At 36.8% G+C, this 26,977-nt stretch overlaps 6 protein-coding genes across 9 annotated transcripts; 3 read left to right on the top strand and 3 right to left on the bottom strand.

Moving 5' to 3' along the window:
- The first annotated feature begins 588 nt into the window (after positions 1-588).
- On the top strand, positions 589-4,205 carry LOC104734234 (transcription factor MYB3R-5). 2 transcript variants are annotated; one of them, XR_002034898.2, is made up of 9 exons: positions 589-866; positions 1,242-1,393; positions 1,470-1,521; positions 1,762-1,819; positions 2,169-2,263; positions 2,347-2,450; positions 2,538-2,666; positions 2,770-3,839; positions 3,919-4,205. XR_002034898.2 is itself a non-coding variant. In XM_019234861.2 (8 exons), exons 1-8 carry the CDS (start codon positions 825-827, stop codon positions 3,770-3,772), a joined length of 1,635 nt encoding a protein of 544 aa, XP_019090406.1. In that variant the 5' UTR covers positions 619-824; the 3' UTR covers positions 3,773-4,205. The 2 variants fall into 2 exon arrangements, 1 of the variants encoding a protein (XP_019090406.1); XM_019234861.2 differs by having other exon boundaries at positions 619-866; positions 2,770-4,205.
- Positions 4,206-4,248: 43 nt separating this feature from the next.
- On the bottom strand, positions 4,249-13,313 carry LOC109124637 (E3 ubiquitin-protein ligase PRT6). Of its 2 annotated transcripts, XM_087482425.1 has the most exons (18): positions 13,108-13,313; positions 12,749-12,986; positions 11,492-12,598; positions 10,151-11,352; positions 9,870-10,010; positions 9,332-9,575; positions 8,547-9,248; positions 8,061-8,252; positions 7,359-7,951; positions 7,100-7,151; positions 6,398-7,016; positions 6,053-6,234; positions 5,393-5,925; positions 5,195-5,299; positions 5,030-5,096; positions 4,825-4,902; positions 4,652-4,720; positions 4,249-4,558 (listed from the first exon to the last, which is right to left on the bottom strand). In XM_087482425.1, the coding sequence occupies exons 2-18, from the start codon at positions 12,800-12,802 to the stop codon at positions 4,487-4,489; spliced, it is 6,012 nt and encodes a 2,003-aa protein (XP_087338551.1). In that variant the 5' UTR covers positions 12,803-12,986; positions 13,108-13,313; the 3' UTR covers positions 4,249-4,486. The 2 variants fall into 2 exon arrangements, with proteins under 2 accessions (XP_087338551.1, XP_087338550.1); XM_087482424.1 differs by having other exon boundaries at positions 12,749-13,254.
- Positions 13,314-15,890: 2,577 nt separating this feature from the next.
- LOC104734231 (putative serine/threonine-protein kinase PBL11) lies at positions 15,891-18,475 on the top strand. Of its 2 annotated transcripts, XM_010453760.3 has the most exons (7): positions 15,891-16,117; positions 16,273-16,363; positions 16,796-17,103; positions 17,216-17,351; positions 17,444-17,586; positions 17,674-17,797; positions 17,874-18,475. In XM_010453760.3, exons 2-7 carry the CDS (start codon positions 16,312-16,314, stop codon positions 18,305-18,307), a joined length of 1,197 nt encoding a protein of 398 aa, XP_010452062.2. In that variant the 5' UTR covers positions 15,891-16,117; positions 16,273-16,311; the 3' UTR covers positions 18,308-18,475. The 2 variants fall into 2 exon arrangements, with proteins under 2 accessions (XP_010452062.2, XP_010452061.2); XM_010453759.3 differs by lacking the exon at positions 15,891-16,117 and having other exon boundaries at positions 16,121-16,363.
- LOC104734232 (uncharacterized) lies at positions 18,431-19,579 on the bottom strand. The gene is made up of 3 exons (XM_010453762.3): positions 19,380-19,579; positions 18,867-19,035; positions 18,431-18,777 (listed from the first exon to the last, which is right to left on the bottom strand). The coding sequence occupies exons 1-3, from the start codon at positions 19,437-19,439 to the stop codon at positions 18,581-18,583; spliced, it is 426 nt and encodes a 141-aa protein (XP_010452064.1). The 5' UTR covers positions 19,440-19,579; the 3' UTR covers positions 18,431-18,580.
- A 110-nt stretch (positions 19,580-19,689) lies between these two features.
- Positions 19,690-21,792, top strand: LOC104734230 (ABC transporter I family member 20). The gene is made up of 6 exons (XM_010453757.3): positions 19,690-19,990; positions 20,113-20,246; positions 20,504-20,623; positions 20,844-20,939; positions 21,089-21,241; positions 21,331-21,792. Exons 1-6 carry the CDS (start codon positions 19,816-19,818, stop codon positions 21,634-21,636), a joined length of 984 nt encoding a protein of 327 aa, XP_010452059.2. The 5' UTR covers positions 19,690-19,815; the 3' UTR covers positions 21,637-21,792.
- A 1,292-nt stretch (positions 21,793-23,084) lies between these two features.
- On the bottom strand, positions 23,085-25,428 carry LOC104734229 (expansin-A9-like). Its single transcript, XM_010453756.3, has 3 exons — positions 25,110-25,428; positions 24,610-24,928; positions 23,085-23,820 (listed from the first exon to the last, which is right to left on the bottom strand). The coding sequence occupies exons 1-3, from the start codon at positions 25,255-25,257 to the stop codon at positions 23,511-23,513; spliced, it is 777 nt and encodes a 258-aa protein (XP_010452058.1). The 5' UTR covers positions 25,258-25,428; the 3' UTR covers positions 23,085-23,510.
- Positions 25,429-26,977: the final 1,549 nt, after the last annotated feature.

The raw sequence follows: 26,977 nt of genomic DNA, 5'->3' as shown, positions 1-26,977 counted from the left end.
ATATGTAATTATAAACCAAGCATAAGCCAAGTAGTAATACCCTGACCATTTCCATTATCTTTCTAAAGACATTTCTTAACCCTCTATTCTGTATGACCAAACAAACACCATATACATCAACGGCTCTCGCTTGAAAATCCACCAGGATGAGTGGTATTCTAAAGATCCGACGGTTCAAAATAATCGAGAGCCACACTGCATTGCCAACGTGTACGATGGTCAACGCAATTAGCCTAATAGTGCCGTTTGAGGTTAAAACTTCTGTTTCTAACGTTAACCCTTCTTCTTCTACTTTTAACGTCCGTTAAATCTCTTTTGTTACCAATTTACAGTTATAGTTTGGTTTTAAGATAAACCGGCTGTTTTCGTTTTTAATTTTGGAAAAAATAGTCGCATTAATTTGTGCCACAACTTAACCGAGAATAAAGAATTCACTGTCATAATATTTTCTTCGAATATAAAAAATATTTATCTTAATAAATGACTAGTCGAAATAAAAATAAAAACATTGACTAGTCACATTTAAGTCGGTTTGGAATCAACCGGCCGGTTCAATTTAACGGTGATTAACAGTTACGTACTTACGTCGGCGGAAGAAGTATTCGTTACAATTTAACCTTTTTTTTTTTTTTTTTTTTTCTTTTTGCGTTTTTTGTTTCCATTAATCTCTCTCTCTCATTCTCTCCTCTCGTCTCTCTTCTCTCTCTCTCGTTCAACGGGCAAAGTTTTTTTCGAATAAAGTTTTGGTTTTTTTTTTCTTCTAACGTTACCCTTTTCCCCTTCTTCTTCTTCTTCCTCACGAATTCGCCCATCTCTCTATCTCGATGAGCTCCAGTTCGATTCCTGCGGCTTGTTCACCGATAAAGGTCAGTTTTTTTTCCTCTTGAATCTGATTAGGGCTTAACATTTCTTGTGATCAGATTGTAATCTTCTTCTACTGTGGTGTGAGTTCGTGGCTATTTCTGAATCGGAAACACGGGCGTTCTTATTTGTTTAGAATTGCTATAAACCCTAATTATCTTAATAGCTGGAAAAGAATCGACTTGTTTTTTTTTCTTACTGATTTCACCGATTTGTTAGATCTGGCTTCTGTTTTGCGGCCGTGAGGGGTTTCTAGGGTTTTGTGATTTCCGATTGATTGGTTGATAAAGATCCCTTCTTCTTCGTCTCGTGTACAATCCCCATGTTTTTTCTTTAACGATAATTCTGAGAATTTGGTGATTTTAATGGGTGATCTTTAGGAGGAAGTAAGTGAAATGCAAATTGAGATTCAATGTATGGAGAATAAGCAACCATTAGCTGCTCCTTGCTCTTCTGCATCCGAAGGAAGTGGCTGTTTCTTCCTCAAGTCACCTGAAATCGCAACTCCTGCCACAGCATCTCCAACTCCTCGGTACTTTTATTATCTCTTCCGTTTCAACTTCCTTCTCTGAATTCCGACGCACCTAAATCATTCTCGAATCTTGCAGGAGGACTAGTGGCCCTATGAGACGAGCAAAAGGTGGTTGGACTCCAGAGGAGGTTAGTGGTTCCTTTTGTTTCTAGTTTCCTGGTTGTCGGTTTCATTGTTTAATTGATGTGTAGAGCGACCTCATTCTATAATGTATCTTATGGTGAATATGGATTAACACAATATGGATTACTTGAATATTATGAACTTCAGTAGTATCTCATTCATGTGTATATGGATTACTGTTTACTTGAACGAAATGATGAGACTAGCCTTATTGTGGCATGTAATTGGTTTCTATCACTATTCAGGATGAGACACTTAGACTAGCAGTTGACAAGTATAAGGGGAAGCGGTGGAAAAAAATAGGTAAATTTCTTTTCTTGAATCTATTTCTTGTAAAATTGGTACCATCGATGTTGCAACACATTCAATCAGATTATTGATCTTCTAATGATGAACCTATTTGGATAATTTATAAGTACTGTTTTCGGGAACTGAACTCTTGTCTAGAGGTATTTACTTGAACGTTCAGGAACTGAACTCGTATCTTAAATCTACTGAGAATCTCACAAAATTCTCTCAATTCAGAAAACGTAATCTCTGCTGTGCACTTTGCAAGAGAACCGTAATTTCGGTTTTGCCTCTGCAAGGTTAAAAGTAGCTGGTTTCGGTCATTCTTCTGGTTGTTTGATTTTTTTTGTGTTTCATTTTACAGCGGAATTTTTCCCAGATAGAACAGAAGTCCAATGCTTGCACCGGTGGCAGAAAGTTCTTAATCCAGAACTTGTCAAAGGACCTTGGACTAAAGAGGTTCTCTTTTTCATGTTCTGAAACTTTTTTTAATCTTCTTTTGATTGCTAGCTCCAAAATTCTCTTTCTTTTGTCATTTGTAGGAGGATGATAAAATCGTTGAACTTGTGAATAAATATGGACCTGCCAAATGGTCTGTAATCGCGAAGTCTTTACCAGGTCGTATCGGGAAACAATGTCGAGAAAGGTAATAAAGATTAGAATATTCACCATCTGAAGAAAAGAGTCCATGCCTCCTTTGCATTTGGAAGCCTCACTGTGTTTATGATTACAGGTGGCACAACCATTTAAATCCTGATATTAGAAAGGATGCTTGGACCGTAGAAGAAGAATCAGCTCTCATGAATGCTCATCGAGTGTACGGAAACAAATGGGCGGAAATTGCTAAGGTTTTACCAGGAAGGTATACTTTCTTGTTGAACATGTTCTTATAAGAAATAAAGTTAATTGACATTTTTGAACCTCTCATACAGTTATTGCCAATGATTTCTACCTACTTTATGCAGGACTGATAACGCCATAAAGAACCATTGGAATAGTTCTTTGAAGAAAAAGTTGGAGTTCTATTTAGCAACTGGTAACTTGCCACCGCCAGCAACCAAGTTCTGCCTTCTGAATGATAATGCTGATGGAGACAGAGATTCCAAGCAGTCTAGTGCAACTAAACCTTTCAAGGATTCTGATTCTGCTACCCAAACTTCTTCAGGAAATACAGATTCAAATGAAGTTGGAAGAGATCATTTTGATGCTTCTTCAGCTCTGCTTGAAGAGGTAGCTGCTACACGAAGAAACAGTGTCAATGAGTATGCTTGCTCTCCTGTTGAGTACAAGCCTCAGTTGCCTAATCTGGAACCAATTCCAGAGGAAGTCAGAATCAACTCAAAAGCTTATTATGAGAGATCAATCCAGAGGAAAGAAGAAAATGTGTTTGGAACTCCAAAGCATGGGAATTTGTACTATAAGTCTCCACTCGACTATTACTTTCCATCAGAAGCGGATCGACAACGTATGTACAGATACGAATGTGGTTGCAGTCCTGTTACTGAATCACCAGTCGGCTTAATGACTCCACCGTGTAATAAAGACAGTGGTTTAGCTGCAACAAGAAGTCCTGAATCTTTCTTGAGAGAAGCTGCTAGGACTTTTCCAAACACACCTTCTATCTTTAGGAAAAGGCGAAGAGTTGTTTTGGCTGCGAAAACAGATGATGATGTTGTTAGTGTTGGAGTTAAGGAAGCTGATCAAAAAGAAGAAAGTAAAGATAGCTCAGATATTTCTCCAGCTGGGAGAGAAAGCTTGATGCTGGAGACAACTGATGTTTGCAGGGATGATGAAAAACTGGAGTCAAATGGGAATGTTTTCAATGTATCTCCACCATATCGGTTAAGAGCTAAAAGAACGGCTGTAATAAAATCAAGACAGCTTGAGTTTACATCTGCAAAAGAGAAGCAGCCGGATGATGAAACCGAAACATCTGACTTAGCATCTGAGGAAAACAAGCCTGTGTAGGACCCGACCCTTCTTCTCTTTTTGCGAAAATCTTCTTCATCGTGTGCATACATCAGTTTACAAACCTGTGAGTGAAAATTGAATATAATTTCTCCAACGTCACTAGTCTGAGTTACAAGTCTGAAATTCCATCGTTCTTGATACAGAGAGATCATGTGAAGAAACCAGTAAGGTTCCAAGAAGAATTGAAGCTTTGCTGGGAAGCCTCAAGCTGTTTGGGTCATCTAAACACCGGAACTAAAATGAATAGGTAGGTGGTACACTCAAAGTAGTTTAATTTTATTGTTCACTAATACATGGTTGGAAACGATCTTCGTTTTACATTTAAATGATAATTGTGCAGAAACTAGTTTAAGAGATTAGAACTGGTAATATTATTTTGTACTTTTTAAGGGTTTTTGAGTATATATGATTGTTTTACATGGTTAGAAAAGACGCTGACATTTCTTCATCTTCAGACATCGAAGAGCCTAATATCAGAACACAACACATTCTTTTTGGATTAATTAAAAAAACGTACGCAACTGCAAATATACTCTATTTACAAACATGATCTAATAATATCCACAAATAAAGAAATCAACCCAAGTAGCATAAAATTTAATTAAAGGATCATCAGAATTCAGAAAAGCTCCTAAATCTTTAGAATCTTAACTAATGATGATTTCAAAGCAACATAAGAGGAGAAAGTCTGAGAAAGAGGCGCCAGACAGTTTAAACAAAGAAGGTTCCAATTGTGGTTTGGTTGAGAACTTTTGAACTGTGATCGAGTCCATGAGAACCAACCTAGGGAAAGAAGAGTTCACAGAGCAAAATATGAATTATTACTTTCTACAAACAAAAGCTTATTCTTTTGATTATTGAGAAAAAAACATTTACCATGTAAGTTAAAGCAGCATAACGTTCTTCATTCAGGTATAGTCGTCTCCCTCTGCTCATCTCGAGATCCTGGAACAAATAATCAATGCCCATTGCACGAAAACATTCGAATCAACAAGATCATACCCATCAAATGTATAGGTAGATAGAAAGAAATCTTTTTGTAAGTTTACCTCTTCTCCAAACGAATCCAAGTAAGGAGATGGCCAAGGTGATTGTCTTGCAAATCTTTGTAGCAAAATTGTGGTCCGCTATGGAAAAATGGAGATTAATCAATTAATAGCCCTAGCCCAATAATGACGCACACACACCTTACATACAAGTAATATATAAAGTAAAAGAGAGAAGCTATATCTACAAGAGAGGGAGAGGCCATACCCTTATTAGAAGATATACACCAGTACCAGCACCACAGGTGATTGCATGAGTCTGACAACCACTTTCTCTGAAAACGTATGTTCGGACATCACTATTTGTTTTTTTATAACAATAAAAACGTCATGCAAAACGATATTTGGAGACTAGTGGAAGTGAAGCAAATACCTGCAACATGGCCTCCATATTGGAGAACACAATCTTCCACACAGAAGACATAATGCAGGTTCTTCGATCACTTTGTTGCAATTGCTGCAAGATTTTTTTATACACCTAAAAAAGGAAAACATGGCTTCTAGATTAGGGACAATGTCTTCGAATGGGAAACAGCTCATGCAAAAACCAGAGAGAGATGTCGCTGCAAACCTTTGCAGTAGTTCCTGGTAAAGATTGGGTAATTTCATTAGCTGGAAAGAAACTACAGGGGTGATGTAAAGGGGCCTTTGAACTCTGTTGATTTTGTATTCCCGCTGAAAATGCTTGAGCCATGTTTGAGTTGAAGAGCGGAGACGTTCATCGTTCAGAATGGTATCTACAGGCGGAATCTTAAACATTTTCTCCAATTCTAGCACATGATTCAGCTCAGATTGGGGACCGTACATGAAATCCATATTGTCGCCGGCGGAGTCAGATGGCAAATCAAACATATCTGCGTCTTCATGCAACTTCCCAGGAGTAGATTTCAGTAGCTTCCACAACAATGCACATCTCCTCAAGAAAGGAAGACTATATTTACGGATTGTGTCTTTTATATCACATGATAAATCCATATTGTTGGACATGAAATACTCCCAACCACCTGATTCTCTCAAAGCGTTGGAGATGTCATTAAGCAGTTTTTCCTCAAAATTTAATTCACTCAAGTCACTTAGGCGACATGAACAATAAGCAATTACAGTCTGCACCAAAGACAACAAGATTAGGAAATGTGAGTCTAAAAGAGGCAAAATTATTATTATTATTATATATATATATACATATATATATATATATATATATATATACACAGAGAACGATGTGACATACCTGAACAAGAGAGACACTGTGGAAAATATGCACAAGTGATAATAGAGATTCCTCGCATGTGAGAAAAGGAGAAGGGAGACAAAAGAGAGCCCACATCAGTGAAGAGAATGGGTCATGGGCAAGAACTGGATCAGATGCTCGATTCCAGAGCAGGTTTATATTCTTCAATGAACCTGTTGTGCCTGAAAAGATGGCAAATATTTTCAGATGTTGTCGTTTGGGAATTTCTTGATCTAACTAAAATCGATCCAGTTAAATCCCAACTAATGTTTAAGTGAAAATACAGAGGCCATGTCAACAGACATTTCCATGTCATTTATTCTCTCTGAGTATGAGAAAAAGTACCTTCACTGCCAAATATGCTGCTCGAAGAACTACTTGAAATTCCAGAGCATATAGACTCTGCAAGATGCTTCATACCCATAAATCTCTGACGAACATGAATAGCATTCTTTGTTCTGGTGCTCTGTACTACTCGTAATAAGACCGACAAAACAGTCCCTGTAGAGGTTCTAAACTCTTCATACAAGGAGTCAATACTATAGACAGGAAGCAATGAATTCTTCGCACAACGAGTGACAATTTCCATCGAAATAAGAGAGTACTTAAGGGTGTCCCACATGTAGATTGACTGTGGTAGCCACGGAGTTTCTGAAGGTTTTTCCTGTTGCTTGGAATAATAGAAATCCCAGAGCTTGTTAGAGATAGAATCAAGATCTTTCCTTCTTGGTCCATCTCCCTGCAGAGAACCTGTTTTGCCGCTATCACCATCTTCGATCACTTCAGCAGCAGTTCGGAGTAGACACAGCGCTTCAGAGAACCGAAGAGAAGGTTTCTGGGCATCCAATCTACCTAACCTAGTAGGTGGACTATCTTGAAGCTTTGAGACAGAACATAAATCTCCAGGACATGCAGGTAACACGGAATTGGCAAGCCGGCGGCATGCAGGACAAAGAAATTCTCCCTGACAGAAGAAACAATGTTTAAGCTTCAGAAGGAGTACATTAAAGCACCAGAAAAACATCTCTAAATTAAAAACACATATACCAGGTCTAGGTCCACAATATGTGCACCTTCAAAGACATTTCTTCTGCCAGACCTACAACATACAAACATAGAAAAAAGCTTTTAAACGTGACGTAAGATCATAACTGTAAATCAAGGATGGAAAATAATTAATTCAATTATGCCCAGCAGATAAAAGAGGACATATCAACATAAGAGAAAATAAATTCACCTAGCTACATGCTGATTAATTAAGATATTTGTTTCACATACAACCCCAAAGAAGTCAAACATGGCTCACCTTTCCTTTAAGGACTTTAAATATCGTTCAAGACAGCTTTGATGCACAGCATGTCCACATGATGAAAAATAAACTCCATCGTAGTCGGTAGGGTGAAACCCATCTGAACCAGCATCAGGACGCCTGGGAGTCTTTCTTGATCGAATCTCAGGAAATCTAACTTGTAAAGTAGATGGACCACCAACAGAATTTTTCTCCGAACTATTTTCAACTTCATGGTGTCGATGATCTACACGTGTAAGGCTTTGATTTATCATGTCTTCAATTTTTTTGCGAACAGTTTGATACATGGCTATCTCCAATGATTCCCTGTTAGATTCGTCTTTTCCCCTCCCATCGCTAGACCTCTTCTCTGTCTGACCATTACCTATAAGCCGGGCTTTTATAGATTCAAGCACAGAATCGGTAGCAGACTCAGAGGTAGCATCACCTGACAGTTGCAGCGCGTGCGGAGAACTTATTCTAAAACTATCTGAAGAAGCATTCATTCTCAAAAGATCAGGAACTCCATCCACAGATATCTGCTTTTCAGATTGTGGACCTTGATCCCAAGATGGAGGACCTCTATCCACAAAACTCAATAGTTTAGATTTCTGCAGGAAAAAATACATCATTAAGAACGATGAAGAACAAAACTTCCTCGGAGTATATGTTTATTTAAACTTAACAATCACAAATTATAGCATTATCCATTCTACCAACCTGGAGAAAAATCAAGAAAGAAACGGGGTCTTTGGAATCTGGGTCATGGCAGAGGGAGCAAACTTCACGGACAGCAATTGAATCATGTTCCATACCAGAATCACTAGTTTCAGTTTCAGATCTTGTATCATCATCATCCATGCTGGAACTCAAGGTAGACAAGAACTTTGACTGTTCAGCTTTCATTTTTGCCTGCATGCAAGTTAAAATAAGCATAACTAGCATATTCTAGAAATATAGTTCTGACTGTAGATAACAACTTAAATAATTAGCATAAAAACAATTCAGACAGTCTTATACAAAGATCTTCTATTACCACAGATGCATCTATGTCAACAGGTAGAAACATTAACAGGAAGCATGCAGGACCCAGACAAGTCAAGGAGCAAACAGCAGCCCTCATATGTTAAAGTGCATGATCCTACATCAATGGCTACCAATTCCATGTCAAACTTGTGCACTAGATTTAAAATAAAAGAATCTTACCATAATAGCAGCTTGCCTCTCTTTAGCTTTAGCCTTGCGCTTCTCATCTGAAGCAGAGCCTGACATGACTTTATCAAAGCCAGATTGACCAACCACCTCTGGGGCAAGACTTTGTAATAGATTCATACAAACAGAGTCGATTGCACTAAACTTCTTCAGCAGATTTCCAATCCAGGAAGAAATATTGCAACTGCCTGCCTCTTGAAATTGATGGAGGCCATCACCCATACGAGTCCTCATTAACGAAACAAGAAGAGACAACAAACTTTGTTTTTCTGTCCCTTGATCTGTACCAATTATTTCCAGACCAGCTAATTCGAGAATTGGAATAGAATTTTCTACGCAACAATCCTGACTATTAGATTGCCTCTGCTGAGTGCAAATATCCAATGACAACGAGAGTAAATGCAGTGCAGTTATAAGAACACCATCTGGAGCACGTGATTTAGCTGATATACCACTCTCTAGTGCGTAGTATAAAGCAGATGAAATGATTTGAAATGTGGTTTTGCAAGTGCCTATTCTAGCAAGCCCCTTTAGGGGAGGATAGATCATTTTCCACCTAGGAAGCTGAGTGGTCAATGCAGACACTCCAGAATAACGCGAAAATCTTTCTTCTGCAGATTGCAATTCTCTTGAATACCAACGAGGGTGGTAGAGATCCAATTCCTTCCAACAAGATGGCCGTAGTGAATACTTTCCCTGACAACGAACTAATGTCAAGTGATTTTTTACATTGAGTGTAAACTTAAAGCTGATGCCAGAATAAGGGTAAGAATCAAGACCTGGTTCATGCCGGATGGATTGCAATAGACTGAAACGTCATCTAAGACCTCCTGAAGCTCGTCCGACTTGGACAAGTCACGGGGTAAAGATTTGACCAATTGACTATGAGTGAAATCTCCAGTGGCTAGCTTGAAGATGATCTCTCTTCTCAAACTTTCAGAAGTAGAGAGACCACAAAACCGTCTTTCCTGCAGAATCTGTATCAGAAGAGCAAGCATTTCCTGGACCAAAACTGGTTCATACCTGAAAATAAATTGATGATAAGAATCATGTCAAAATGAGGCAAATAATAGTAAAATCTATAGATACAAGAGAGTCATTAGGACTGACCATCTAGTATCAAATAAACTCCCAACTGAGAAAATTTACAAAATAATACAATAACAAAGACAAAATGCTTATTCTACTCGAATGTAGACCGCACTATTAAATGAAGAGACAGTCATATTCAACGAGGTAAGTTGACAGTTTGAATGTAGCGAACTATAAAACTATATACTGAGATCAGTTACCGGCAAGAGAACGATAGGTACATACTCATTTGTTATATCCGGATTTAGTGACAGATAGCTTGAGAGCCCAAATCGACTGAGAAGTTTATCAACATAAGAATCTGCGGGAGCTAATGCACCACAACACTGCAGAAGAAATAGATCAAGCTCAAGTCCCTGTTCTGACCTGTAAAAAGAAACTACTAGAATGAGAAACGAGTAATCTCTTCACAACCAATTTACCAATTTGAAAAGCTGCATCTAGTTAAACATGCAAGGAAATGATGAATTACAGCACTTTATAAAAGCAATAGTATTCACACATACCAACGAACTGACCGATACCACTCACAAGATACTAATGCAGAATCCCCATTCTTCTTCCACATTCCAGCAATAACCTGGGAACAGAAGACCCTAACCCGTAGAACATGCTCCATAACGAGTGAAGAAAATCCAGAAGGATGGAAATCTCCTATCACAGAGCTGAAGAAGTCTGCATGTAGGATCTCATGACTATTACCGACTTTATTGTGCGATGCAGATACTCCATAACATATCCTTAATGCTCTTTCTATGAGCAGAGAAAGTAACCGGTGCAATGGTAGATGAACTGATATGGCCTGAGAACTCACATCATAGCTAATGTCCGGCCAATCACACAGACCAAGTATATGTACTCCTGATGCATTCTTTGTCAAATCAGCAGAGTTGTAAGATACTCCTCTAGAGTCGGCTGTAATATCTGTCTGAACCACCCCATTCGGTCCACCAACGTTATCCAAGCTAAGATTTGTTTGTATTTCGCCGCATAATGGTGATAAGCCAGTACTTGAATCTCTACTAGAACTGGCAAGATTACTAGATACACCTACTCCAGTTTCAACCTTTAACATGTCTCTGCTTGGCCACGACATCTTACTTCCAGGGATGCTTCTGCCGCTAGGAGAAGAAAACTTGCAAAGAAACTTTGATATACCTTCATCATTTCCTAAGCATGTATCCAAAACTTTTAAACATTCGCGTATCAAGCATATGGCAGAAGAAGGAAGCCGGGCATGGAAAGGATCAGTTCTGTGGACTTCAGAGGCCATTGAGCTATCAAAGGAGCTGCTGCTTACCATCGCAGTACATACCGAATCTTCATGTGACAATCTTCCAACTTTTGCATACCGTTTTCCATCTCCATCACACTTGTCAAGTTCTTCCTTGGCGGTTCTCTCATTCTCTATTTCTCCATCACTAGCAGCAGAATACGTACCATTAACCAATAGAGAGTGAATAACAGCTGTAGAATGATCCAAAACAAAGAACAAATGCATGTTATCATTTTCGTCTTCAACAGGGATTCCAGTCTCTCTTTTTAAAGGATTCATTCCTTGAGCAAAGGTCAAGAGTCTCAACCATGATCTTGATAACTCCCGGTGTTCATGTGTTGCATACTTAGAAACTATAGCATGGCTCGTAACAAATTTCAAGTCTCCAATGACACGTTCACTTGTATCACTCAACCGATCCAACTTTGTAGCCTACAAAAGAAAACCGTCAAATACATTTCAGTAGGAGCACAATGAAAGCGGAAATAAAACGGATCACCATTATAATTATACAATACTGAGTAGAAAGTGTCACTAAACCAAACAAAAGGAAAAGAAGAGTTCTGCATACTTGTAGCCCACCATCCTCCCCAGAACAAGAAACAAAGATATCACTGAGGCATCCCAAAAGCATGGCTAGCAAATTCATTTCCTTGACCAGAAATGGTGTTAGAGTTGGCACCGTGAAGACTTGCACAGAAAATGTGGACAGTAGAGGATATTTCTTTACTGCATTATCAGTACCCTGCTTAACCGCTTCACTTATGACAAATGGATAGTAACTCACAAATGCTTTTGCAAATTCGCACTTGAAGACTGGATCTCCTATTAGTTTGAGGAGCAAGTCATGTAGTTTCTTCATAACATCTTGGTCCAAGAACCTCTCAGCCTTTAAGAGAATACTCAACAAACCACTTGAAGAGATAATCCTTCTAGAAACAAAACTGAGCAAACTCTCACTGGACTTAGAAAATTCCAGAAGCATTTCAACCACTATAAATGTCAGCTCGTTTGACATCTTTTGGGGTACCACAAGACTATCGTTGGATCTCGCACCTTTGTGACCAATACTTTCTGCAGATAAGAGCTTGTTATTCCAACAAGCAAAAAGGGCATCAAGTACCGGCCCAACTGAATTTGCTAGATTTTCTGCGAGGGGTTGAATCTGTTCAGAACCTTTATGTTTTGAACAGAAACCCCCTGGTTTCCATGCTGTCTCATCCCCACAATCACAACAACCACCGCCTGTGTAGATGATGGAATAGTCATGGGAGTCGTGATTCCCATTCAAAAAACAAGGCACGCAGATTGCACAAGTTGGGTCATTCTCGCATGTCCTACACCTATATGCTATATCATTGTGTCCCCAGACAGATCCACAAACACCTCGCTGATCAAGATTCAGTTTTGCTAGATTCCTCAAAGAAGCATCAGGCTCATCCAGGAACATCAACCACTGCAGCATATCCATGCTCTCCCTGAACCTCTTTTTCACGGTAGGACTCACCGCAGACTTCCGAGATCGTTCCCTAGATTGCGCCAATCCCAGTTTAACATCCTCATCTGTAGGTAAGATAACAGAGACCAACTCTGAAATCCTGGCCGGGTTAGCTCTAACGAATTCCACTAGGCCATGATTAGAGCAGTAATTTTCAGGAACACCCACAGAGACAAGCCTCTACATGAAAAACAAAAGCCAAACTTTAACTCCAAGCAGTCGCATATATCACAAGATAAAATACATTCAATAGTCATGAAACACAATCAGGGCTACAAAAAAAAAAAAAAAAACGTCCATATAAATCATTAACACAAGCAAAAACAATACCTCCATGATCAAATCATGCGAGCTGTGAGGAACAGAAGGCGAGTCGGTTTCCATCTCCCTGAGTAACGAGCGGCGGATATACAAAACCACCACTGACACAACGCTGCAGAAACACTTGCTTAACCCTAACACGGAACTGTGACTCTCCAGGGTTAGGAAAAATCTCGGAAGACGATGAGACTCGGATAGAAAGCAAACAAGTGATCCTCTTTTCACACGCCCCAACTTTAAATAAAACCTAAATCGTTCGACATAACTTCAAATTACAACCAATGATACCAAAAAAAAAAAATTGAACTGATGATGTTAAGAATTCAGCAATTGAATCGGCTTTGGTCCCGAAATCGAAGAAGAGATACCTTCAATTGTCTGAGAGAAAACCCTAATTTCTCCGAAAAAAAAAAAACCCTCGAAACGAAAGAGTTTATTGGTGGATATTGGGTTAGAGCCAAGGCGGTTCGCGGAGGTCTATTTTACAATTGAGATACGAAGGACGAAAAGGTCTCACACTGTTGAGATTTTTATTTCTTTTTTTTTTGTTTGTTAATTTTGGTTGTAGTTTGACATTTTCAATTACTAAATTATATTCCTTTTACATAACTGGTCGATTCTCTCAGATCATATATAATAATTTTTAATACATTAGATGTTAAGTTTTTATATATTTCGGTTTAAAAGTTTTTTCCTAATCTTTCACTAGTAATTTATAATTAGTTCTAATAAAGTACATATTTTGAAAATTAGTTATATTACATTTACAGGGTAAATAACTAGCAAGAGAAACAAAAAAAAATGGGAATGGTAAAATGGCAAGTATACAATCAATCAATAAAAAAATCAAAAGTCTGTTTTTAAAAAATTTAATGTCTGGTTGCAAATAAGAAAGAAAAAAAAAAGTCAATAGATATGTTTAAAAAAAAAAAAAAGAAGTCAAAATCAAGAATAATGATATAATAATTCAGGAAAATAACTATGTAATTGTATAAAGTATAACCTAATGAAATATGAAATCATGCATTAAACTTAAAATAATTGTGTCCCAACAGTCATATATAAAAATTTTGGAAATTAATTTACAGATACAAATATTATTAGACATCATCAACTATATCAGTGGGCTGTGAATGAAAGTCAAGCCTATATTACCATAGAAGCCCATAATAGTTTATGGTTCAATATTTCAATATATTTCCCTGGGCCCATATATATATGTAGCCAAAAAAATTTCCTTTTTTCTTTTTCACATATGCTCTGTTCCTACTTCCTAGATAACAAATCAAACTTATGCTCGGATTAAGTTAAACAACATATACGTTTACATCCATAAATTTTGAACTAATCATAGTCAAGTAAACTGATACTTCACTTTGGTAGCTTTGGTAGCATATATGCAACCTCCAGTCCACTATATATAATGAGTAGGAGTGTATATGGACTATAGATCATACCCCTGTTTTAAAACGCGGCCGCCGAACCGATTAGGCGCCCGTTTAATCGCTGATCGGACCACTACTGCCGCGATTATGAGCAATTCGGTCAAATAAATCGTTGACCGATTTTATACTGGTCAGGCGTTGAAAATCGGTTGAATAACCGATTTAATAACCCAAAAATTCAACTAATATTTGTAAGGCCTTATAATTTGAATGGGCCTCATCTACGTCAAAACCTTGAAACTATGGCTCTGATTGGTGATATGAATTATTGAAGTTGAGTTGCACAAAATATTATAATTTGATGTAACTTGGAGTAAATAATATGTGGTAAAAACAGCAGTTTGATGTAATGAATTGCTGTAAGAATATGATTTATCAATTTTACCAAAATTATTGACTGGTGACATTTTTGTGATAGATGTTGCAGTGTGTATTATTTCATATTTTTAATTGAAAATGATTAATAATTATAACTATTAAAAAGTATTAGTGAATACATTTTATAAAATTATTTAAAAAAATAAAAAATATATATTAATAAAATAAATTAAAATATATTAATAATAAGTTATATTAATAAAAATAATTACATGCATTTCATAATATTTACAATCTTATGATATTTAAACTATGCCTAATTTGATTTCAAACGATAAAAAAAAATTGGCAAAGTATAAGAAATTCAAAATAACTAAATAAAGAAGTCATTAAATAAAATAAAAAGTATTTTTTTATTGATATATGAATTGAAGAAAAAAATAAAATTTTGTTTTATATAACTGTATTTTCGTTTTTTTAATTAAAAAAATAGCTAACTCAACTTACCACATCCTAACTCATGAAAATTTCCATGATGTTGAATAATCTTTTGAGTTAACAATTTTACAAAAGATATACCTCAAATTTGTACATCAACCATAACACATGATTATTCAAACTCAACTTAAAAAAATTTAGTTTTGTTCTTGATTGGTAACATTTTTGAATAAACTTTGAGTTAAGTCCATAACTCAACTTAACGCAATGTTAAGTCATGTTACCAATCAAAGCCTATATATAAGTGAAGTTGTGAGCACTCTCCTCTCTCATCAACCGATGTGGGATATGGGAAGTTGAATTATGACTTTTTAATTTGTTTCTTCTCTCTTTTTAGTGTTTTTTCTTTTCTTTTTTTATCGTAATTCTTTATTTGCATACTAGTAAGACTATTTTGTAATTATAAGACTAGTTTATTCATTATAAATTTTTGCTAGAGGTATATTTATTAGTTAAATTTAATAATTAATAATGCCTAAACATATTTGTACATATATATTTGACATAATCTATAAAACTAATGAATTATATTTAATTTAATATAATATAATACATAAAACTAGTCCTTGATTAAATCCTATTTAATCTCTGATTTCTTTGTTAGGCGTTAAGTCCGTCTTTGCCGTCCGACTAACGCCTAGCGATTTCTTAACCAGGGGATCATACTAAACAAAACAAGGCTTTCTTCTCTTTGGTCCACTCAACCTTCACTAGTTCCCCACAAAGGACTATCTTCGCCGCCTACAACCACAAGCCAAACTAGGTAACTGAATATAAAATCTTTATTAAAAGTTTATCTAGTTTCTTCTTCTTTTGGAAAACCGTTAAGGAAAACATAAGAATGTAATCTTATTAAATAATAATATAAGGTATCTATTTGTCCTCGTGGATAGGAGTGTGGAATTTTAAAGGAAAAGTCAACAAGTCAACGATGAACAGAGAAGGATGATGAGGAAGAAGACAAAGTCCAATAGGGCGTACCCACCAAAAGGTCCAAGCAGAAAGAGAAAGAGAGAGGAAAGAGCTAAAAAAAAAAAACATCTTTCTCACTTGTTTCATTTTCAACTTAAGCTAGTTTCATTATTCTCACAAAGACTTTTCTCAGAGAGAACAAAAGGTTAGGCTTTTGATTATTATTAGCCAGCTCAATCAATCTTTCCTCTCTGGGAATTTTTCGTTTTCGCTCCATTTTGTACGCCTTGGAACTGGGTTTGTGTTAATACTCATAAAGGTCTCATCTTTCTTTCTTTTTTTCTGCTCTTCAAATCGAAGATTATAGAGCCGAGTGAGTGATTGGTTTCTTGAGTCTTGATGGGAGGTTGTTTCAGCAATCGGATCAAAACAGATATTGCTTCAAGTACATGTGAGTCCTTGGTCAATTTCATGTCTTTATTGTTTATTCAATTTAAAAGAAGGTGATTGATATATCTTGTGTGTGTTTCCTTTCACACTTGCTTAGTCGTGATTGAAGTAGATTTTTTTTTCTATAGATTTAATGAAGTTCTTGTTCATAATTGAAGATAAATATGTTGCCATTATTAGTAAGAAGAAGAGTTGAATCTATGGGAATTGCAGTGTCGGCTAAGTGGAATTGACTGTCACTTTATTCTCTCTAGAAAGGTTGTCTTTTTGGAATCTAAACCATAGATTTGAGCTTTTTTTAGATTGGGAGACCTCTAAAAGGCTAAAATCAGCTTTCATCAACCTTTCTTTCTAGATTTAGAATCTAAATGCAATGGCTTGTGAGTTTTTTTTTTTGTTGTGTTTGAATGTTCTGAAAGAAGTATTTTTGTAGGGCTAAGTTCGAAATTCTTGAGCAGAGATGGGAGCAAGGGATCGTCGAATACTTCCTTCTCTCATATGCCTCGAACAGAAGGCGAGATTTTGCAAAATGCTAATCTGAAGAACTTTAGCCTCAGTGAACTAAAATCTGCAACTAGGAATTTCAGGCCTGACAGTGTAGTTGGTGAAGGTGGATTTGGTTGTGTTTTCAAAGGCTGGATTGATGAGGCTTCCTTAGCTCCCTCTAAACCGGGGGCCGGGATTGTTATTGCTGTGAAAAGACTTAACCAAGAAGGGCTTCAAGGTCACCGAGAATGGCTGGTTAGTTACATTTCTCAAGTTAGTTAACCCTTTTTGTTATCTGACAAGCCCCCATTTCAAGATTGTTGAAGAACTTTGTCTTCTTCTTTTTTTTTTAAACTATGAACAACAGGCTGAGATCAATTACTTAGGTAAGCTGGATCATCCTAACCTTGTGAAACTGATTGGATACTGCTTGGAAGAGGAGCACAGGCTTCTTGTTTACGAGTTTATGACTCGTGGTAGTCTTGAGAATCACTTATTCAGAAGTAAGTTCAAATATCTTCAAAGAGAAAGAAGCTCATGGAAGAACTACTTATGCACAATGATTAATCTTTCTTTCTTTTTTTTCTCAAAACAGGAGGAACATTCTATCAGCCACTTTCATGGAACACGCGGGTTAGAATGGCTCAGGGTGCAGCTAGAGGACTTGCTTTTCTTCACAATGCTCAACCGCAAGTTATATACCGAGACTTCAAAGCATCAAACATCTTGCTAGATGCGGTATGACATATGATTGACGCTTTGTGTAGCTTTGGTTTTGGATGCAACTAGAGAAGTTTATCTTTACTGTATCTGTGTAATCTGCAGAACTACAATGCAAAGCTTTCGGATTTCGGTTTGGCAAGAGATGGTCCAATGGGTGATAATAGTCATGTCTCTACCAGAATCATGGGAACTCAGGGATACGCTGCTCCAGAGTATCTAGCTACAGGTATATTTGAGTATTCTCTGCCACTGTGATCAATGAAGAGAACTTCGATTCTGATGTTTCTGTCAAATTTTGAAAGGTCATTTATCGGCAAAGAGCGATGTGTACAGTTTCGGGGTTGTGTTGCTGGAGTTGTTGTCAGGAAGAAGAGCAATCGACAAGAACCAACCAGTAGGAGAACACAATCTAGTGGATTGGGCAAAACCTTACTTACTAAACAAAAGAAGACTTCTCCGAGTGATGGATCCTCGTCTCCAAGGTCAATACTCGCTTACTCGAGCTTCGAAAATTGCAGGTCTTGCACTCGAGTGCTTATGCATAGATGCCAAGAGCAGACCGACCATGACCGAAATCGTCAAGAAACTGGAAGAACATCAAATCCAAAAGGAGGTACCAAAAGAGCAGCGAAATCCTCAAATCAGCATTGACAACAACAGCAACAACATTGAAATCAACAGCAGCAAAAAATCTCAACAAGCTGTGAATTATCCTAGGCCTTCGATTATGATATAAACAAGGTGTGATTTTTACCGGGGTTTAGTGATGTATAGACTATTTGCCATCTATCTGTTTAGGTATTACCCCGCTTGGTAGTAACATCTCTTCTTTGTTATCCCAATTTCCTGGCAATGTAAGGGAGAGAACGAAACTTGGTAATTGTAAACTTAGATTCTCTTACAACGTTCAGATGTTATCACATACAAAATGTCATCGGAAAAAGAAAAACCACAAAAAAAAAGACCCAAGAGGTGAGGTGAGATCCACAGGAGACAAGCAATATATTGATCATCGTCCTAACAAAGCAACACGATCAGACTGTACAGCTTGAGTAAGGTTGATGTCGAAAAGCTCGCAACGGATAGGCATTTCAATCTCATAGAAAGGATTCTTCAAGACATAGTCAGTGTAGAGCTCATAAATGTATCTAAGGAGGCTCTCCATGTGAGGAGTACCAGGTTCACAAACAACAAAGAACTTAGTTCCTAAAAAAAGCAGAATCAACAATCAACATACAAGACAAAGAAATTGTGATGATGAAGATATCTTGCAAGTGGCGATGGATATTAATTACCAGGGAGAGACTGGAAACAATGTAAATCAAAAGTGTCGGCTTCAAGAAGCTCAATGCCAGTACAGCCATTAACAGGTGAAAGCTGCTGAGAAATGGCGTGCATTGAATGCCATAAACTAGCTACTCTCAAGCTATCATTCGTATCCATTCTTCCCTTTGTTCCACAATCCTGAATTTTCCCAAAATCCACCAAATACACACAGAACAGATCAAAAATCAAATCCAAACACAGTCTATGACTTAGTATTCGTCAATTTCAGATTTCGATCTCCAATTGAAGCAAATTTATTTTCTTAAATTGTTTCCGGAGAAGCAAATCAAAGCTAAAAAAATAGTCCAATTCTTTAGCAGAGCTAATCACAAACCCTAGAGTAATAGCTAAATCAGTGCATCTTCTAAACCTAGTGATGTCCAATTTTGGTCTCTCCCTACAACAAACTCGATGAATCAGGCGCAACTAAACATCAAATGAGTTCGGCGTAAGCTTCTATACATACAACTATGAGATCGTACCTTGTAGAATATCAAACCACCAGATTTGTTGATTATGTACAGACTGTAAATCGCTGCCATTTTTCTCCGATAAGCTTCAACGATCCTCCAACCCGAGAAATCAACGAAGACGACGATGAAGAAAGAAAGAAGAGTACAGTCAGATCTCAATTAAGGAAATCAAATCATTACTCCGTGAAACGACATCGTTTCATATCAATGGTTTCTCCTCGAGCCACGTCGCCTATTTATAACAAACGACGTCGTCATGTGAAAGAACTAGCGTCTCTTAAAGCGCCACGTGAGCTATTGGTTCAAAAGTCTTCACCAAAACGGTGTCGGTTTCAATAACTTTTGTTCACCAACTACCAAAAAAACGTCTGAAGAAAAAAAGTATAAAGCAGAAAAGAGAAGAGAGTAAAGGGAAGAAGAAGACAAGTAGAGAGAGTAACTAAAAATGGCGGTGACGGAAGAAGAGAAGCGAAACTCGACGGTTGAGATCTCCGGGTTACGTTTCACGTATCCTGGAATCGACGGTCATCCACCTCCGGGATCTAAACCACTTATTGAAGATTTCTCAATCACGCTCAATTCCAGCGATCGTTGTCTCCTCGTCGGATCTAATGGCGCCGGTATGTCACAATTTGTTTTTTTTTTTCTTTTTTTGTCTCTATTTAGCTTGAAATGTGTGTGTATTCGGATCTGAATTTGATGGAATCGTTGATTGGGGGGGGGGGGGGGGGGGGGTATCCAGGGAAAACGACGATTCTGAAGATATTGGGAGGGAAACATATGGTGGAGCCTCACATGGTTAGGGTTCTGGGTCGCTCTGCGTTTCACGATACCGGATTGACATCTTCTGGTGATCTTTGCTATCTTGGTGGCGAGGTTCGTGATGAGTTTTTTTCGATTCCTTGTTTTTTTTCTGTGTATGTGATTGAATGACAAATTTTAGTGTGAATCCTTGAGTTCTTCTGATTTTGGAAGTTAAATTTTGTAATTTGGATTGTTCAATTCCAGCTTTCTGTAGAGCCTAAGAATCAAGAACTAGTTGTTTGCCTTAGTTCAATTTGTGTGTGTTTTAATGTACGAACTCATGTCCTTACTGTTCACTGAGAACATTGTTTTCCTCTCTTTGTTTCCAGTGGAGGCGTGATGTTGCATTTGCAGGATTTGAAGTTCCGATTCAAATGGACATTTCAGCTGAGAAAATGATATTTGGAGTGGCTGGTATTGATCCTAAGAGACGAGATGAGTTGATCAAGGTGAGTATTTGCCATCATCCTGACTCATTTGTTCTTTGTGAATTCCAACTTTAACATGAAACCAGCTAGAGTATGGTTTGAGCTTCGATCTTTGTCACATACCCAAAACTAAAGCGTCAGAAGTATCATTAATTGTAATGTGGAGTGAAGTTACTTGCTTTTACATCAAATGCACGTGATGCTCTAACTTTCGGGTTTGTTCTAATTGACTGTTGGTTAGGTGTTGGATATTGATATCTCATGGAGATTGCACAAGGTATCAGATGGCCAAAGAAGACGTGTCCAGATTTGTATGGGACTCCTCAAGCCATTCAAGGTAAACCTAAACTTTGTCGTTAAACGTACTTAGTTTAGAAGAAGAAATGGTTCGATGGTTTAGAATGGGACTAAGATCATAACTGGATCTTATTATCAAACATGTTTTAACAGTTTTATCTGAATCTAATTTTCTTGAATTATCTATAGGTTCTCCTTTTAGATGAAATAACTGTTGACCTTGACGTTCTCGCAAGAGCCGACCTTTTGCAATTTCTAAGAAAGGAATGTGAAGAACGAGGAGCAACCATAATCTACGCGACTCATATATTTGATGGCCTAGAGGATTGGCCAACACACATTGTAATATAACCACACCGTCTCTTTTCTCTGTTTTTTAGCTCCTCTGCTACAGAATAACAAACCCATTACATTATAATCTGCCATTGTAGGTGTATGTAGCTAACGGGAAATTGCAGTTAGCATTGCCAATGGAGAAAGTGAAGGAGACAAGCAAGAAGTCATTGATGAGAACAGTTGAGAGTTGGCTCAGGAAAGAAAGAGATGAAGAGAGGAAGAGAAGAAAAGAGAGGAAAGCAAATGGGCTTCCGGAATTTGAATCACGGGCTGAAGAAAGCCGTGTAACGGGCGATCCAGCGCGAATGCTGAACAATGGATGGGCAGCTGGGAGACTTCACTCTACGGTTAAAGGCGGTGAGGATAATTTCGTTTTAAGCTCAAACAGAGTTCTAAGATAAGTTATGCAAGGGAAAGGCAGTCTCCATTGGAGCAAAAGGGAATAATCAATTTTATACGTTTTTGTTTTTGTTTTTAACCACGAATGATATTTGCTTCTTCTTTTACTGTATAACCCATTGGTTTTCTGGAATATGAATTTATATTTACTTTTATAATTATGTTTTAGTGTTGTAATGGGAGTGATCAATATAGTAACAAGACTCGAGAGTCCGTAGAAGTTCATCTGTATTACAGTGTTTTAGCTGATTTTTGTTTCTCAAATGTTTGGTTCCTGAAGAACATACCATGTTATATGAACGAAATCAAAACTCTATATATATTCTTACAAAATTAGAACTCTATACTTTTTTTACTTAATATGTTATTATGAGTCGTAACAACATTTCGTCTCATAATAGTCAGTGTCTTTCTTTGTTTAAAAAATAAAAAAGAAAAAAGGATTTGCCCCAACAAACAGATAAGAAAGAAGTCACAGTTGAAGTCATCTGTAATTTTCTTATGTTCGTCTATTGTTTTTGTTCTGTTGTGCCGAAAAAATGATGCTCTTACGGTGGAGATAATATTAGGATTTATGCCTCTCCACCATCTTAGATCTTTTCTATCTTGTTTTGTTCTTTCATTGATTTCGTCTTTTTTTGTTTTAACATTCATTTAGGTAGACCGACCAAATAGACAGCCCACCATATTACATATTCTTTATTATTTCGTTTTTTCTTACATATTATTTTTAGGATATATTCAGTATTGTTTTTTTTTTTAACTATATCTTTGATCGCGACCTTGTTGTGAATTGCTGTTTAAAGGAAACTGAAAACTAGAAAGAAAGAAAAAAACACATCTGAAATATTCAGATTCATATTGTTTGCCACAGTTGAGATGAAAATTAATCGATCTCGACCAGCCACATACAACCACCTGCACTATTTTTTGGTACAATTTGTGATTCTCACGCAATAGACAATGACGCTAATAGGCCGATCGTGATTTTGTGATTCGTAAAAACACTTTGCAAGAGACTACTCAGTTTACATTTGCACGAGATTACAACTATTTTGTGTTGCTTTCTTAATTAAAGAATTTTCAATTTTAGTTAAGGCAAAAAAAAAAAAAATTGGGTACCTTGATGATGGTATTTCTTGCCATATAACTTATTTGAGTGGTATTTAGAGGTATATATTTCTCTAAATATTTCTTTATTTAATTACGGTTCTGAACTTCTGATGCTACATAGAATGCATCTAGATGCTAGCATATGAAACATCGTCAATTTGTCATGACATAAAAACCACAATTATATTCTAGCAAAATACGTATGGATTTTCAAAGGAAAAAGCATTGTGCATTGGATTGTCTAGTCTAGGTTGGTCCATCAACTAATTTATCAGAATATAAGATAAGGTTCTGTAAAATCTTATTCAATACATAAGCAAATATCCCACCACATAAATTGTAACAAAAAGAGCCAATTATTTATTTATATAAATCGAAGATCCATGTTATCTTCATTATAATAGTATATACTTTAATACAATCAGAACGTAAAAGAGAGCTGCGGGCTACATTTATCTTTATCCCAACCCTTTCGTTTTGCAGCCGCTTCAGCGCCTCTACATACCAAACAAGACACAACACACCAAACAAAGAAAAAACAACAACACAACCTCCTAATCTTTAAAATAAAGCCCTAACTTCCAAATCAAGCAATCCCAATACTTTCCCTGAGAAAATAAGGGAAAAATGGTAAAACCCCAATTTCAAATCGTAAACTAAATCAAAGACACGTAAATATATATATATATATATATATATTTGATTTTATAAAAAAAAAAGCTTCAGTATCTTCCGCGAGGTGAATCTTTTTATTTTCGAGAAATCAGACGCGGAAATTCTTGCCGGAGTAAGTCTGACCAAATTGCCAGTTACTCGGAGCAATGTTGTTGGAGGTGGAGCTTCGGCCGTCGGAGGTTTTAACTCGGAAAGAAAGAGACTGGCCGACAAGAACAGCGTTGGATTGCCAGTTTTGTCCCCAGTTCCGGCTCAGATCTAACCACTGTGTGTTGGTTCCTTTCACGCTCACCTTCCTGACGTCTCCAGCTCCGGCTACGTTAGTGACAAGCACCAAGTTGAAGAACTTGAAACCGTTGATTGTAAATCTTATACCTCCCTTCTTCCTACATGGAATCCTGCAACACCCAAAAATAATAATATATAGTTAGTAAGTTACATATGAAAGATGTATTACTTAATTACAACAACTTGGTTTTACAAACTTGGTTACATTTGAATATTTTTTTATTAGTTTAACGTGACTTCATGGAAGGAAGAGAATTTATTATACAGTACGTTGTCACCCGACTCGGTTTTGGGTTTCGTTGATGAGCCGAAAAATGTATGGGGTTGAGTGAGTAAGTGTCGGTCCTCTGATCTTGGCTGAGTTTCAAGGCAAAATCACTTTGGGGATTTTTTTTACCCGGATCTTAATAATCGACCCCGGTTAAAAGGGTGTATTGGTAATTTGAGATTGAAAAGTTAGGTTAGGTTCGTTGGTTTTTTAAATGTTATGGCTTTAAAGAGACTAAAAGACAGAAAAGGTAATTGCATACACTCAACTAAAACCTACTGTTAATAGAAAGAAAAAAAAAAACACTTTTTCATTTTTGGTTCCCGAGAAAAAAATAAAAGAAAAAAGGAAGCAACTTTCTTGGGAAATCAAGTGGAATAAAGAATAGAGTGAACGTGCGAGAAGGCTCTGAAAATCTTCAGGCTCACAGATTCTTAGATTCGGGATCCTCCTTATAACTATCTTTGACTGAGCAAACATTAGGCGGTTTCATAGGATCGGTCTCGAAATAATTAAGTGTTTTCTAAGTTAGGCGTTAAAAAACGTTAAAACAGAGTATAGGGGAAAAAAAACAGAGAGTGTAAAGAGAAACCTAGTGAAAAACAGAGTATAGAGAGAGAGATGAAGTTACCTGCGGTAAGAGACGGGGACGATACCGGCCTTATACTTAGCGATGGAAAGAAACATAGGCATGGCGAGATCAAAGTGCTCACGAGGAGGGTTACACCAACCACCATTGTCGCTAGCTTGAGCGAAGTTTGGAGGGCAGAAATTAGTGGCGGTGATAAGGATTGATGGGTTTCCGGGAAGGCACCATCCAGGATCATTGACACACTTGAGCTCAAAGCAAGAGCCACAGCTTAATCCATTGTTGAATAAAGCAGTGCTTAAAGCCGCCGTGTTCACACCGTAACCTTGGCTATACAAATTCCCATACCCACACGCACCTCCTGCAATATCGTTTTTATTATTATTCAGTGAATAGTGTGGTAACATTTATATGGGTACAAAGTTTTCTTAAAGAACGTAACTTTTCTAGTGGTATATTGCATTTTGGAGATCTTAAAAGTTACAATATGAAAGACAAATAAGCTATGACTCAAAACAGAGGAGGAGAGAGAGAGAGTGTACCCATAGTGCCAGAAGCATCAGCACCGCCGTAGAAGGTGGCGTGAGCGTTGATCCAGGGACCACCGTTGTAAACTCCGGGGATTTTGGCGTTCACTGTCAAGGCAGTAGCCACCATAACCGCCATTAATGTTAGTACTTTAGCCGCCATTATCTTTAGTACGGAGAAAAGTTTGGTTGTGGAAGAGAGAGAGAGAGAGAGACAGAAAAAAAGAGAAGAACTGTGAGATGGAGAGGGAAGGTAGGAAGGCTACTTATGGAGGGAGAGTGGGAAGCCTTTGTAAACAACTTTACGGCTTTATTTTATGATTCTTTCTAATTTAACTATTTTTTTTTAATACATAAAACACTTTAACTGTAATTTATAAAGTAAGCAAAAAAAAAACAATTGTGTAATTTACTCAATTTCCCCCTCTTGGATCTAATATAGTATATTTCTATTATATTCCACCGAATTCGCGAGAATGCATATCAAAATGTTTTTTTTTTTTTTTTTTTTAACATCTCATATCAAAAATATTCAACCACGAATTGACTATTTCGGTTTTATTTAACATTTTAAATTATTATTGTGTTTGCTCTAGTCAGTTATTTCTGTAATTTAGTTTTTGCTAATATGTTTGTCTGTTATTCCAAAATCGATTCTCAAAAGAATTAAAAAAAAAAAAAAAGAGTTTACGGAAAACTATGAACTAAGAAATGATAAATATCCAATCTTTTGGTACTTATTCTCCAAAAAGAATGCACAAGAACAACTGAACAACACTTGTTTCTGACTTTCTGTAAAGCAATAAAAGATCTTCTCTAGACTTACTTATTATTATTTTTTTCTCAACAAAAGTGTTCATAATATATAATTATTCGCGTTTAGGTTACATAAGAGTTTTGGTTCTTAAGTCTATCAGCAAAGGTGAATGAATAAATCCTAAAACAAAGGAAAAAGGGAAGAACAAAAATTACACCAAACAAAATATACATACAAGGGTAAAAAAGTGATATAATCGGGTCTCTTGTTAAAAGTAAAAAACTATAGGCCTCTATCAGTCGGCCCAAATAAAGATGCGTCTTGGCCCAGTGAGGTAGTAACTTACACTTCTGGTAGCTTACGTGGCTTTGTTGATTAAACCACGCGCATGTGATGCGAGTTATAATTACACGTTGAAAACTCACGGCCGAAATTGAAGTCTTGGCCCTTGGGGAATCGTAGCGCGTAGGGATGGGGCGGTCACACTGACTTTATAAACTAACTAAACTTTAAAAAGTAACAATGTGACGAATTCGCAATTAACAAAACTTCTCGAATTTATAGAATGTTTTCTAATATTACAATCATATGAAATTGACATTCATTATTGTTTTCTACTCATCTTTTATAAAATACTCCACCATATGAAATCAGATTTTTCTTTTTAATTATGTGTTAATATGACGAACCAGTAAAAAAATATAAGAACTAAAACCGTTAATTGGTATAAAAAGCAGGAAAATGTTTAAAATATATACTCTATATATTTTGTTTGTTTATTCAATCTTAGCAGCTCAGTTAATAACTTTTTTTTTTTTTTTGTATATATAAGCCAAATAGATAGCAAACGCACGTGGACCTCACATGGGCACCTCATTCATTTTTTTTCTTTGGTCAAATTTTGCGAGTTGTGGCCAATTAGAAATCCCCACATGAACCAAAAAACCCTCCGATCCGATCCAGTTCATATGGTTATATTTCAGATAAACTTTGAAATGATTGAGTAGTTATATAGAACAAAAATAAAATGGTTACAAATACTATTTGATAACGGGAATGGAATCCTTTTCTTCCATCTAATATTTTACACACTAACACGTTCTCAGTATTATATACTACTAATTAG

The sequence above is a fragment of the Camelina sativa genome, chromosome 13 (genome assembly GCF_030686135.1).
Source record: "Camelina sativa cultivar CO46 ecotype springtype chromosome 13, ASM3068613v1".
NCBI classification, from domain to species: domain Eukaryota; kingdom Viridiplantae; phylum Streptophyta; class Magnoliopsida; order Brassicales; family Brassicaceae; genus Camelina; species Camelina sativa.
This window is presented reverse-complemented; position numbering and strand designations above follow the sequence as displayed.